General features: G+C 40.9%; 1 protein-coding gene across 1 annotated transcript in view; it reads left to right on the top strand.

The window, feature by feature from the left end:
- The window catches only part of LOC103135991 (RNA polymerase II elongation factor ELL2-like), a 31,900-nt gene that overhangs the window by 7,313 nt on the left and 9,666 nt on the right, over positions 1–14,921 (top strand). Inside the window, exons 4-6 of the mRNA XM_007549060.2 lie at positions 8,800–8,927; positions 10,981–11,144; positions 14,628–14,866. Of these exons, the coding sequence (XP_007549122.1) occupies positions 8,800–8,927; positions 10,981–11,144; positions 14,628–14,866 (531 nt within the window). The remainder of the gene's footprint in view (positions 1–8,799; positions 8,928–10,980; positions 11,145–14,627; positions 14,867–14,921) is intronic.

The raw sequence follows: 14,921 nt of genomic DNA, 5'->3' as shown, positions 1-14,921 counted from the left end.
ACTGGAATATCACATTGGGCGTTTATCGCAATGGTTCTAATTTACTGTAATACATTTCTTTTTATAAACTTTTGATTTATCTGTCACAGTCGTTTAATGATGTTTAAAAACTCCTAAAAATGTCCATAATTGCTGGATTGTTATTTTGTAGTTTGTTTTTTTTCACAGTTTGTTCAATAAAGACAAATAAATGTGCTTAAATGCAGTAACCAGGTGCATTTTGGTGATATAGCACTTCGTTATGTGTCTGGTGTCCTGAAGGAGCATTTTAAACACTGGAATGTTTTCCAAGATCAGTATTGATTGCTGTCTCACCCAGTCACAGCCATAAAAGACAGAAGTGATAAATAGTTCTTATCGTCACTTTTATTATCACAATACTACCACAAAATATCATGATAAAACATCAGTCAGTATATTTAGCAACATTTCAAGCAACAAAATCAGAATCGGCAAGTCTGGCTTTTTAAAGATCAGTGGCTTTTTAAAGAAGCTGCAATCGGTGCGCCTCTACTGCTTCATTTGGCATCTTTAAACCTCGGAAGCAGGATGGCGAAAACTTTTTATACGCCGCTGAAACCAGTTTCCAAAGCGTGCTTCGTCACTCATTTCTTAAATGTATTTATTGGCGGTGACCTGTGTGTGGACGGTTGGTTTTTGCGTCTGTTTGTCCTGGGCGATGTGAAGACGTGAATTCTTCGTGTCCCACCTCCTTCGTCCTGTCCGCCCCCTTCGTGCCCCAGATAAAAGTGGCTTCTCCGTGTGTTTCTGTGGAGTTGAAATGGACGTTTTCGGCGCTTGGTCTGCTGTTGGCGTACACGAGTTTTAAAGGAAGGGTTTGTTTCTGCCTGTGTGCCTTCACGCTGGCTGTGCTGCGACCCTGACAGTGCCCTCTGATTGTGTGCTGTCGCCTCTGATTTGAATAACAATGAGCAGGGGAATGCAGGCTATGCGGTGTCACCCTGCCTGGATCTCCCAAAATGAATCCAGTTTTTCATCCTAACGCGCTGCCGTCAGCCCCGATGCGTGGTGGCCTCGCCTCGGGGTTTGTTTGTGCCCAGAGCGATAGAAGAATCCCTACTGCGAGTCCAATCATCTGGAAGCTAACGCTAAGCATGCTCCAAACGCACTCTAAAGATTTTAGATCAGTATTTTTTTGAATGTTTGACGTCTTCACAGTTTCTTGTGATTTACATTCCTTGAATATTTTCGCATTTCTAGTGATACAACCCAAAAGTACTTTACTTTATTTTTTGCTTTTTTAAAGGATTCGATGTTAAAGACCAGCACAGAGTAGTGCATATTTCTGTAGTGGAAGCAAAATTTCCACTACAGGGTTTCAAAAAAATCAAAAAAGTGCGGCATGCCTGATCTAATACAAGCTGTTGCTGACATCAGTTTTCAAGTCTTGGGCTCAGATTCGTAATTAGATAAAGGTCTGGACTTTGACTAGGACATTTGTACCTGTATAGTAAATGTGCTTGGATCTAAACCACTGCACTGTAAGTTTATTATCATGGTCCTGCTGGATGATGAAGCTCTGCTCTGGTTTAAAGTGTGTTTATTTAACTTTATCCATTTTCACAATCAAATCTGACCTGCTTTCTCACAGCATGATGCTGCCACTCTTAAGTGTTACTGTGCCGGCAGTGTGTTCGCACTTAGTTTTCCAGCAGAATTAGCATTTGGCATGCTAGCCTGAAATTTCAGTTTTGGTATCGTCTCTCCAAAACATCTTGTGACAAACATCAAACGTTTATCTGAGCGAAATTTGGCTTTACTAGATTTTTATTTATGGGCATCAGAGATAAGGAGGCAATCTGCAGGTTTTTGCAGGTTTCACCCATTCAGATTTAAGACTTTTAAAGACCTCAAGACCATTATGAATGAAATTTAAGACTTGTATCACAACATAAATGTACAGAAGAAAATTTCATATTTTATATAGGATTAGTCCAATGATCTGGACTTTTACTGCACAGGATGCATCGTGTGGGTTGGTAACAGAAGTAACCCAGTGTCGAAAACACACATCAACCAGCCAGCTGGAGATAAATTTACACTTATCCATGATATTGATAGATGCAAAAAAAAAAAGTGAGAGAAAAAAAAAGCTATCTAGGGTATACTAGCAGCCAGTTAGCAATAGCCTATAGTCACAAAACAGAATGAAGATGTCTGCATTTGACTAAAGCAACAAATATTTGTCCAGATAACACATATTTAAGGCCAAATTACATTTATTAAAATTAATTAAAGACAGATTAAGGTCTTCATTTTAGGTACTTGAATTTAAGACTTTTCAAGTTTGAATGCACATCCTGATATGTGGACAAAAATGTCCTTCAACTTCAAAGCTATCCACTATTTATTTGCCTATTGCATAAATCAATATAATACTTTAAAGTTGATGATTTTTAATGTGACAAAATGTGAAAAAAGTTAAACACTTTAGAAGGACACTGTGAAATATTTAGCTGTCTATTGTCCTGGATTGCTACTTCTGTACAAAAATCACATGTAAGTGTTATTTTTACACTGAAATACTGCTTTCTCTGTATTTCAGTAATCTCTTTATCATGATTTATGTGCTGCGTATTTCGGCCGGTGAAACCACTCCCAAAGATTTACATAATTAGCACCGGCCAACAAGTGCCAAGTTGTTTTGGGATTATGACGGGGGTGGGGGGGCTAGGTTCTGGTGCCGCTTCTCAAACACCAGGAATGAAAATCTCTTTGCACTGACTGGATTACCTGTTGGCTTTTTGAGACAAACCTGAGACGAACTTCCCCTCGGCACGCTTGAAATATGTCCTCCTGTGTCTGATTAAGCTGTGTGAGCATATCTGGGCTTGCTGAGGAATGAGTCCTGTATAATTGCCTCGTGTAAAAAGCTCACTGTATAACTTAATGAGACCCCAAACCTCTCCGTATCTCGACACATGTGGCGTCCCACTCAAACGTCGTCGGGCGCTCGGTTTTTTTTTTTTAGAGTTTGTTGAAGTTGACAGATCGACCCCGCGGCACCTGCCCCAGACGTATGGGTTCCTTGCAGTGGGGGGGGTGACACCCTCAGGGGGATTCTTGTGGCACCCCCTCCCCAACACCAACCTTACTTACCTGCCTGTCTGCCCCTTTCTCTGCCAGTTGTGCAGCTACCGACTGCAGCTCTGTGAAATTGCAAATGAAAAAGGAATGGAAGGTGATTACAGGCTGGGACTTGATTACATGCACTGTCTCCCACTCATGGCAGTCACATTAATCACCCCAATGTCGCCATACGAAACTCTGCGAGGGAGAGAAGACTCTCTCTGCAGCTCTGAGCTTCAAGGGGCCGACCGAGAGGCTCGTAAAACACGTGGCTCGCCTTTAAACGTGAGCCCATTTCCCTCTGCTGCGCTGATCTCCATCTCTCCTCCCTGCATCTAGAAAAACAGACGCACATTGTGTTTGGCGTCTCTGTCCTCCTTTGTAGCCGTGTTGGTGGTGCTGGTGGTAGGGTGGGGTGGAGGGCACTTGTCTTTAGTGGCATGTGTCAACTTGTGGTCCTGGGAACAATTCGCCTCTTTTGTTTGCAGTGAGATGATGAGAAGTGGCGTTTACTGAAGTGTGGCGAGGATGTGTGTGTGTGGGTGTGTGTTTCTGAGGCGGGGGTGAGGATGTTTGCTCATCGTCCGACTCGGCCTCTCCGCCTCCCTTGTCTTTCTTACGAGTGGCAGTAAGGCTGATTATGTCCTGCTGAGGGAAGCTGGAGCTGAGCCCTGCTTTGGCTCGCGCTGGATTAACACTCTCACTTGCAGATTTTGCGTTAGCTCTGGCCGGCCTGGAGTGACCTGTCCCCCCAGGATGCCTCCTCCATTGACTGCAGACAGAGGATGGTGGCGGCAGGTTTTGCACGTCTTCCCTGACCTCCCCCGTCCGCCGCGAAGGGGACGGGGGGACGGGGGGAGCGGTTCCCGCGGCTTCCCACTCCAGAGCCAGGGAGGCGGGGACAAAAGACGGGCTGTTTTCAGAGGGCCATTACTCAGGGCTGCAGAGGATGTGGAAACAATGGCCTGCAGGAGATCTACACCCAGAGCCTCGCATTCAACCAAAAAGCTCACAGGAAACATGATCCCCCATGCACCGGCGGCAGTTTCTCACAGGTTTATGCTTTGATGAAGCCCTTCCACCTTCTGCATCTTCTGCATGTGGAGACGTTTCTGACGGTTAAGAGAGAACTGCAGGTCATCTGAGATTGTGTCGCCATCAGGCTAACAGAAGATTCTCATAGTATGAGATCTTTCTTTTAGAAAGAGCCCAACAAAAACGTGTAAAATGATTGTCTTACTTTTCTTTTAAACAAAGTTTGAACTAAGCTTTTGATCTTGATAAAACATGAATGGAATCCACATGAATTATAAAATATGTTATCGGATGCATAGATTTTTATTTTAGGTTTTTGTGGTAAAGGTTTTCAGCACAACATGAATGTAGGTGTGCAGATGCACAAATATGTTTTGTATTTCTAACAATAATACTGTTGTGTACCAATAATAGTAAAAATAATAACAATAATCATAAATAACGATAGTAATCATGATAGTTGTAATAACGATGCCCCAGTATTTAGTCTGTTCCATCATTTAGTCTGTTCCATCATTTAGTCTGTTTCATCATTTAGTCTGTTCCAGCATTTAGTCTGTTCCAGCATTTCTATCCAGCTGCGCTTTCATCCCGCATACAAGCCCATTGGTAAATTTGTTGTTGATTATTGTTCTCTTGTTTTGGTAATTTCACTTGATCAAGACTTTTTTAACATTCCAGATTACAAAATAAGTAATAAAAATATGTATGATTTGTGCTGGTATTGTATCGGGTCAGTATCGTATTGGCCAGTACTCAGAGCTGTAATATCGATATCGTATCGCAAGTGAAAAAGTTGCATCAGGACACCCCTAATAAATCCAGTGGACCTCCGGTATTTATAGAAGCTCCACTCTCTACTGCGCTTTATCTTGTATGTAATTATTATTATATTGTAAAGGTTGAAGATTGAAGGGAGGCATTTTTTGCTTTGAAACTCTTTTTGAAACCTCGCCATGCCTCGGCGCCAAACGCCGGCTGTGATGTCAGCTAATTTGCATCCAGAGTTGGTATCTGTTATCCGATCACAAACCATCACTCAGGACGTTGTCCTCTTAACTTGACGGCACATGGAAGCAAATGACCTGGAAGCAGATTGCCTGATGTTTAATCTGCCTATCGTTCACTTACAACTGGTTCCACTTTGCAATAATGTTGCACTTTGTCAAAGTCTTGAAGCCGATTTGTCCTGCAGCCAGGAAAACTCCAGATGTTGCATCAAAAATTTCAAATGATGTGAATTTACAGCCTAGAATTAAATTAACCAAACCGACAAATCAGATGATATGATTAAAGGTTAGACGATCAAAGGGTTTGATTCTTTTTTTTTTTCTTTTTTCTTTTTTTTTGCAGTTTTATGGAAAACGGCAGAGTTTGGTTTTTCTAAGGTTTCTGTTTCTCAGACATGTGTCCATGTTCTTCATGTCAGGCTTGAGACGTTTGGTCCACCTGTGTTTTTAGGTTAAACATCACACTGTATCAGTTTAAAAGTGTGAAAACCACATTGATGAATGAATAGCAGAGCAGATGCACATTACATTATGGACAAAACTTTCTACTTCCAAAAAGAAAAAGGCTCACTAGCAGAAGTTTGGTTTAGCATTTAAAACATGTTGGAACGCTTGTCAGATTCTCCCTTCTCTTGCTTTGGAAACGTTCCCTTTGGCTTCCCGGTCCTTCATTAAGTTCCTTAAATAGACCCCAGCTATGGATTTCACCATTTCATTTTCTCAGTGCGCTGCTCATTTAAAGATTAGAAGTAACCCGCAGATTCTCTGAATATTTTTAACTTGAAAGAAATTCCATAAATGTTTCATCGTTCATGGTGAGTTAAGTGCAGAAACCGCCAGGTTCTTCTTTTTCAGACCTCCTCTTTGGGTTATAGGGATTGCTGTGTGTGTGTATGCGTCTTCTCGGGGAGCATGCTCCACTCTGGTGTGGGCCCCGGTTGCTGGGAATTCAGAGTGCTTGTTGTAGTTCCCACAGCAGGAGTGAAGAAATATGGCAGCGGAGGCCGTATGAGCAGTCGCCAGAAGATAAATGCCAGCCAGTGCTTCTTTGTGCGGTTCACGGCAGGACACTCAGAGCTGCAGGGATCCTGGGACGCCACGCACAATAATGCAGTGAACACAAAACATGAATTATTGAATGTTGCTGCAGGAACTTCTTATAACATTCAGGTTATTTACCTAGCAGCAGGTTTCTGTCCACAGGCAACGCAATGGACAACACCTTACGCTGCTAACCAGCAGAATTAAGTGAAGTCGACCAACCTGCTTGGAAAGCTCAATTTTTGAGTTATTGTCCCTTTCAAATCGAATTACATTCTGTTATCTTTTGTCACATTATGACTTTAACTTGTTTTGGTGTGGCACACCAGGACAAAGCAGTTCAAAACTGCAAAATTGTGAAAGTAGTTTTTAAAATAAATGATAAAACATGGTGTTGATCAGAGCATAAAGCATTGACTCAATAGATCTGCCCTTAAGGGTCAGGCATGTTGATACCAGAACTAGATTTATTTTTTTCAATATCGGGATCAATACACATATTAATATGCATTTATACTTCTGACATTCACACACTTGAAATCTGAGCAAAGTAGGTTCTAGAAAAGGGGCTGCATGGTGCCACGTAAACAATGTTGGTGTAAAACCTTTATAATCACACGGAGCCATTTTGAAAGTAAACGTCTTATACGGGCTTTCGTATACAAATGGCTTTTGGTTTTTGCTGTTTACCGAGCTGCACGCCGTAAATTGGCCACAGCCGAACGTGATGAGCTCTCCCTGCATCTGAAGTCTGACCGGTCCGCTCTAACATGAGACACATCTGACCCTACGAAGTTTTATACTTTGTGGGAATCAGTCTGTCTTCTGCAGATAAACGATGCCGAACTGAGCTGTTAACCTTTTAGACTTTAAATGCACACGTCACTCGGAGGCTGTCCGAAGGCCAAGCCACTACACAGTCACATGGACACGTTTATTTTTTTAAGAAACTGAGATCAACCTGAGCTGCCTGTAGCCCTGGAGCTCAGTTTGGATGGATTCCTGTGGTGACAGCCTGCTTGTAAAGACATGTGCTGCGAGCTGATAAGAAAATAGGAGGCAACGTCCCTGTTGCTTCGCTGCAAACTAGTGACAAAATGTCAAAGGTGATCCTTATAGGCAAATTCTGCATGTGTGGAGCTAAAGCGTTGTTTTTTTTGTGTCCTTTATGGCTTTGCATTATTATTCGAGTCATCCTTTTCAAGACGGCATTGTTTGTTGGCACAACTCCAGAGCTTATGCGCTGCATTTACATTCAGAGGAATGGATATTTGCATGCTTTAAAACGAAGCGCAGAGGCAGCAGGCTCTGTTTTCAAATGTCCAGCATCAACAAGTTCACGCAGAGAATCATTTTTATTTTCAAATGTCGCCATTTATGACATGATGAGAAAACAAAAAGAGAAAAAGAGAATCAGCCGCAAAACCCGTTGCGTGTTCAGATTTGAATTTACTATGAATTTTGTCTCGTCTGCAGCAGGATAAAAATTGTACATATACATTTCCTCTATTTGATTAAACTTGCTGCAGTGATTCCTGTTCATTGTAGCCCTTCACTGTAAACTAATCAATATCAGAGCCAAGAGGGTTTTTTTATGTTTTTACTCTTTTTGCTATCAAATGTTTCTCTGGACATCCAGGAGACGAATCAATAAGCTTTAGTTTGTCTCCTGGATGTTTTGAGATTCTTTTGTGTAGCTTTTCAGAAATTTTCCTTGTATTTTATTTTATTTATTTTTGTAAATGCCTAATCCTGCTGAGTCAGACCTCCTTTCAGCTCTCGTCATAAACGTTTGTCTGGTCAGTTGCTGCAGAACGTGCGTGGTGCACGTTCTGGTCTTGCAGTGGTTGCTCCGGCCTCCGAGTTTGGCAGGAAATCTGAATGATGCTTCAGCAGAGCATGCATGATGGACCATTTATTTGAAATATTTGTGTAAATATTGATAATACTTTTTGCTCGAGGTTATCGTACTGTAAAAAAATCTCATGCCGACCAAAAACACGGCTTTTCTTCCCAGATGCTTCGGTTTTCATGTTGGTCTTTCTGCTGACGCTGTGATGTTCTAGTGTCTCTCCAGGGTGTGCCAGAAATCTCATCTGTAGTACCTTTGACGCCTGAGAAAGATTCCTAATATTTGAACTTTGAATCAACATCTTATGAATACTGTTTGCCCAACTGAGACAGAGTAAGCCTCTGTATCCCTTTGACCTGTTCAGCGCTTCACTGCTTTTTGATTTATTAAACACAAGAACAGAGAAGACCAGAATAAGCCTCTGTTTTTTGTTGTTGTTGTTTTTACATTAACTTTTCTCTTCTTGGACTATACCAAGAGAGTATTTTTGCCTCAAGCCATCCAAAAGCGAAAATAGGAAGAGATTTATGTTGATTGCAAAAACCTTGACTTGTTCAGCCCTGTGTTTCTTGGCTACGTTGCATTTGGCTGCAGAGTCTGTGGAGATAATTGCTTTTTCTTGTGCAATATGTCAACAGTTTTGAAAGGCAATAAAAGACGCATTAATTCTTGATCGAGTTGACGAGTTCAAGGTATTGGCTGGATCCGATGCGTGCACTTTTAGAGCAATCTTTAACTTTTTTCTCCCCCACCTTACTGTTTTCCTCACAGTACTTCAAGATCCCAACTCCAACACCAGAGACACCTTCTGCTCTGCGCATCTTCTCCTTCTACCTGTCCAGTGACAGCAAAGACCAGCCTCAAGCCAGCTTTGACTGCATCCATCAGTACATCTCCAGGTACGGAGGGAATTGGCTCCGGGCTGTTTTCACCAGAAACCAGCTCGATGTTGGTTTCTGGTTTAATCTAAGAAGTTCCAGGATTTTGATTCAGATTTTGAGATTGGTTTGTTTTTCCACAAACAAAAAAAAAAAAAGTAAAAAAATATATATTTTAGTAGATGTTGTAATTTTGCATCCAACAGAAAATGGAGGAAATCCATGCATCAAAATATTTTCTCCTCGCATAATCCAACTTTTAATAAACTCCTGAGAAGTTGGTTAGTTTTTTAACAGTTTATGCACTAAATCTAGTGTGTGTTCATAGTTTTGATTCCTTTAATGAGCAGAAATAAAATGGGATTTTTCAGCACATTTACCAGCCAAATCAGAGATCAGAGCTAATCAAATCAAAGATGGCCGCTTCTGATATCGAGCTATTTGATTGATGCAGCTCTGATTTTCATTTTTGTAAAATGCAGATCAGCATAATCTACTCCCCACCTGCCCCATCACAAGGGATGCCAAATTCTCTATATTTGTTCTGGATAGATCCTTTCATTACTCAAACCTGAGACAGTTTTTTTGTTTTGTTTTGTTTTTGTTTTTGTGGAGACTAGGCAGCTTGAATGGTAACCTCTTGTGAAATTACAGGAAAAAAACTGAAACAAAAAAACCATAACCTGCTCTTTTTGCTTTTAGTTAAAAAGCAACAAGTTTTTCCTACTGCTTCAAAGAAACAATATTTTAATTGTTTGTTTTATTGTCATTTTTCCTGTTATGCTCATTTTAAAGTAGCTCTGAGAGTCATGTTAATGAAAGCTGTCCTTTCCTCCCAAAAAAGTTTTGGTGGAAAAATGTAAAGATCACATTCAGATGTTTTCAGTGAGAGGCTGGGATATTCTCTGGCGAAAAATCGTACATCTGCAAGAAAAAGAATTACAGTTTCCCATAACAAGCACATACATTCCTGATGTTAAAACCTGGATGTTCTCTGACATTGCAAAGTCAGACTTTGTAAGAAAAAAACTCTTAAATTTATCAGTTAAAAGTCACCTGGGAGATTTAGCTGTTGTCACAGACAGAGAACTAGACTGCACCTCAAAATATCTGGATGCATTTCCCCTAAATTTACCACCTGCATGTTGAAGGACTTTTTTTGTCACAAATGTCTGACTTGATAATCTCAGTGAACCTCTACATTTTTTTCCTGCAAATGTCTGACTTTATGATGTCAGAAAACATCTTTGTTTAATGTCGTAAACTTATGCCTTTAGCCACGAACGTTTTTTATTTTGTCCTTGAAAATGTACAATGTTTTGACATCAGAGAATAACAAAGTGTCTTTCTTTTCAAAATGTGAAATCAACCTGCAGCATATTGGCAAAAATATACTCCTCCATATCCAATGCTTTTTTTTTTTCTTTTCTTTTAATTGCTCCGGTACTCCGGTACTTTCTCTGGTTTAGCAATTGAAAGGATTTTATACTTTGGGAGTCAGTATGACAGGAGGCATGGTGGTTTTGTAACTGTGACTTTGTGAAACCTTGTTACATGGTCCATGCCTTGTGGGAACAGTTCCAACCACAGCGCTTCAGTATCTTGGAGTTGAGTTAGTTAAATTCAACATAAACACACACACAGGACACAGACAATCATGCATGGACACACTCTCACCTAAGTGTGACTTGGAATTACCGGTTAAGCTAACTTGCATGTTTTTCGGATGGAGGAAGCCAGAGTACCCAGAGAGAATCTAGGGTTCCATTGAGAGAACATCATGGTTCTTTTTAAGATGAAAATAAACTTTGACAGTTCCACAAATCTTCCATTCGGTGCTCATATGAACAGGTTCGCTGAACAAACTCTTTACCTCTAAGTCGATCTCTGTTGTGCAAGTTGGAGCCAAAGTAATCCCTGCAGTTTTCCGTCGGCTCTGCACTGCCATGAACCGGACTAAATCCAGTCTCTGACATAACGTACAGCCATACTGTCTGGGAAAATCTCTCGTATCAGGCTACACGAACACGAGGAGAAATCCTGCTCTTTTTGTTTTTTCCTTCCCGCTCCATAGCGACGGCCGCGAGCAGCTGGAGGGCCAAGGCAGCATCCAGGACAAGATCACCGTGTGCGCCACCGACGACTCCTACCAGATGACCCGCGAGAGAATGTCTCAGATGGAGAAGGACAGCTGGAGCCGCTCGGCCATCGAGATCAAACCCGGAGCCACGCAGCCCAGTAAGATTAGACCGAAGAGTCGCGTGTGACGGGAAAATGTTGTACATGAAAGCATCTCTCTGTGGAGTGGGCAGAAACCTCGAACACATTGGCTTTGTGTACAATGGTCCATTATAAAATCAAAAATGGCAAACTAAGTAGCGCCAATAAAAATAATGAAAAAAAAATCTGTTGGAATATTTTTGTAGATTGAACTGCTTAGATCATTGCTCGAAACTGAAAAACAGGCGTTTTTCCTCTTGCGATGAGTAATGGAACCAGATGTGCAGGCTGGCCCGTTGCTTATAAAAGTCGCGTCTGCAATAATTTTGTTGGATTCGGCTTTTCAGCCTTAGTGTCTGACAATCTAGTGGTTCAGAACCAGTTGTCTTCATTGAGAGCAGGATATTATGTTAATGTTTGTGACTCAAACGTATATAGTTAAAAAAAAAAATCAAACAAATACTCCGTCTCTGCTGTCTGTTTGCTGATTTTCAATATATTTTTGCTGCAAATTCTTTGTTAAACCGTTAAAATGGAAATAATGCAGTATCATGATTGCCTGAAAGGGACTTGTGGACGTTAAGGGTGACCTATTATGCTTCTTTGAACAGGTTAGGATAAGTCTATGGGCTATGCAAAACATTAACTACATTTTTTGTTGCACAGAAAATAATTTAATAGATAATGAGATTTTACTCTGCTTGGCTCTGCCTTTGTTGAACTCGTTTCAGAACAAGCTGGTTTAGGGCCTCTGTCACTTTAAATCCAAATCAGCTGCTGTTGGCAACTCAACGTTTACACTTGAACGTAAAAATGACTGCAACTATACAACCGTACTTCTTTGAAAAGCAGAAGTAGAGCCTCCTTCACATCCAACAAGGTTTCTGGATGGTAAGACAACAAGAAAACACTTGACTTTTCCAGCAGCCATTGTATAGTGCATACTGCAGTAAAACAAGCTGGCCGAATGTGCTGGAGCTTGACTTGGGTTGCTAGGTGACGGTGCGGTGTGATTCAACAATCGAGAGGTTTTAGAAACGGCTCATTTTCCACACACTGAAAACATTAACTGATTGTCAAAAAACTGCTGGGTGTTTTTTATTGTTAGTTTTTTTTAAGAGCTTTGAATATTTTTTGAATTAGTTGAGAACCAAACGGAACTATAAAACATCCAAAATGTGAACTTTCCATCATAATTTCTCTCTAAATAAAAGGCAAGTGAAGTGTTTTCCACGCCACATGACCAGAATCCAATTTTTCTGCACTTTTCTTTTTTCTTTCTTCAGTCGTGGAAGCCAAGGTTACCTTGCACCTCTTTAATCTTCAGAGAAAATAAACTGAACAGCTACACTCTGTGCTTCATTGTTTGCCTCTGCTCCAGCCCTTGCCGTAGTTATGCAATCATTTTCTTCGGCCCACTTCTGGACCCCGACGTCCAGGCCGGAGCTCCAGCTGGTGTGGACCAATATCAGACTCCGTAAATTGTGTAACGTGAGCTCTTCAGCTCGAGATAGGAAAGCAAGTTTGTAGTGGATGGCCAATTTAAGTTACTTTCTGAACATTGCTCTGACTCTCAAAGCATTTTCCACCTGCAGAAACGCATAAAACACAACAAACCAACATCTGACTCACATTTAGTCACAGAGTTAGTTTGCAATATTTCAGTAACTCTTCAATGTCTGCACATTTGGTCACACCTCAAATTTATCTGACTGAACAACACAAAGCAGAGGTGGAAGGAAAATTGCTTTGAGGATAGGAAGAAAAAGAAGAAAAATGTAGCCCTCTTTACTCCAATACCCCTAAATGCAACGCAGTGCAACCGATTACCTTTGGTTGTTTTGTATACAAAGTAGAAGTGTACCAATAATTCGGGTGCTTTATCGCTATGTTTAGCGACTTTCCAGATCAAAAAAATAAAATAAAAAATCGGTGTCACCGAAAATTGGAATTGGCAGGTAAAGATTTTTAAATACCAGTGAGTGATCAGAAGTTTGCGCCTGAGAGGAAATGCAGCTGTTTTTGAAGGCTTTGGAGGTTTACTGGGCAACAGGTCAGGCAGAACGTCGAGGAGAATCTCAAAGCGGGGTTAGGTTTTCAGTAGTGCTGAAGCGATTAATCGTGATGACTCCATTACAGAAATAACTGTCAACTAATTTAGTCATTGATTAACTGGAACATACACACTCAAATAAAAAGCAATCTACTGAAACAACACAGTCAGAGCAGCGATTAAACCAAAACTACAAAAATATACATACTTTGTATTTCTAATACAAAAGGCTTACATGGTTTAATCTAAACATCTGTTGAATGTGGCAATGTTTTTATCCAATAAACCTTCACCTCATCGTTAGCCACTCATATTTACATGAAACCCACACCAGCAGATGACGCATAAAGCAGAAAGGTTCAGGATGATAAAGTGGTAATATAACCTGAGGCAGACACACTTCAGTGGTTGAACAGAAACCTCGCTTTTCCTGAACCTCTCTCCCCGCTCCGACCTTTAAAGCTCAGATTAACCTGCAGCAGGATTAGCATAGAGAGAAGACGGCTTTCACGGCTCAAACGTGCCCGGTCTGCCTGGAAAAAAAAAAGAAAGTACACAAAAATCAATTATATACAGAGTCTACACACATCCTTAAGTCTTAATTCTTGGATCTAAATTTTAGCACTTAAAATGTCTTAAAATTATTTTAAAGAGTAAGTTGACTTAAATGCAGGTCTTACATTTTGTTGTGGCGGGACTGTTTAATCTTTCATATTTTCATATAGATAGGATTCTGACAGGCAAAACATGAGCAGCACACAGATGTTTTCCTTGCGCCTCAATCAAGGCAATACAGGCTACCGGTAATTAGCTGCTAACAGCTAGCTAGCTTTTTTTGCATCTATCGTGATGCAAAGTTATCGCCCTTTGCCCGGACGACATTCGTCTTTGGCACTACAGAGGTTAACACTGTAGAGAGTCATGTTTTCACCTTCCTAAAATAACGGCCTAACATATTTTATGCCAAAAGTGTCTGTAAAAAAAAAAAGAATAAATTACCACCTCTTTTTACCAAATGATTATACAGACAAAAAAAATCAGTTCTGACAAAAAAAAAAAGATGTAGGCCATTAATTTAGGAAGGTGACAATGTGACTGCAGTCTTAACTGCAGTGCCAAGTTTGTGTGAAACACAAAGCTGCTGCCAAGAGCCACAGACCCCAGAAATGTCAGAGTTTTTGCTTCACTTGATTGTAATGCAGCATCATTCCCAAAACATTCCCAAGATTGTTTTTATTTTTTGTATTGAATTTAATTAATTGAAATAGGTCTTGAAAAGTCTTAAATTTCATTTGCCTAAACCTGCAGAGAGAAAGTGTTTGCTGTACTCATTTAATTATCTTCTTATGTACAATTAAGAATAATGAAAGCAACACTTCTCCAAGAATCCAATGAGGAGAAATCTCAAATTGACCACATTTCTTCCTGCAATTTCGGCTCATTCCCAGGTAAAAGTGTCAAATACCAAAAGAGATCCGCTCCTCTGCCTGCTCCTGAAAGCAGCTTCTTCAAGCAGCCGCCCTCCAACCGGAGGAGCTACGGCATGCCGACCCAGAAGCCCCTGAGGGAACGCATCATCCACCTGCTGGCCCTCAAACCCTACAGGAAACCAGAGCTTCTCCTGTGGCTGGAGAGAGAGCGAGCCGCAGCAAAGGACAAGGCCGAGCTGGGAGCTGTGCTGGACGAGGTGAAAACCACAAGCTCTCACACACTGCTAACGGTTCACACAGTTTGAAGTCAAC

This window comes from Poecilia formosa, unplaced genomic scaffold (genome assembly GCF_000485575.1).
Source record: "Poecilia formosa unplaced genomic scaffold, Poecilia_formosa-5.1.2 Scaffold29, whole genome shotgun sequence".
Taxonomy (NCBI): Eukaryota; Metazoa; Chordata; class Actinopteri; order Cyprinodontiformes; family Poeciliidae; genus Poecilia; species Poecilia formosa.
This window is presented reverse-complemented; position numbering and strand designations above follow the sequence as displayed.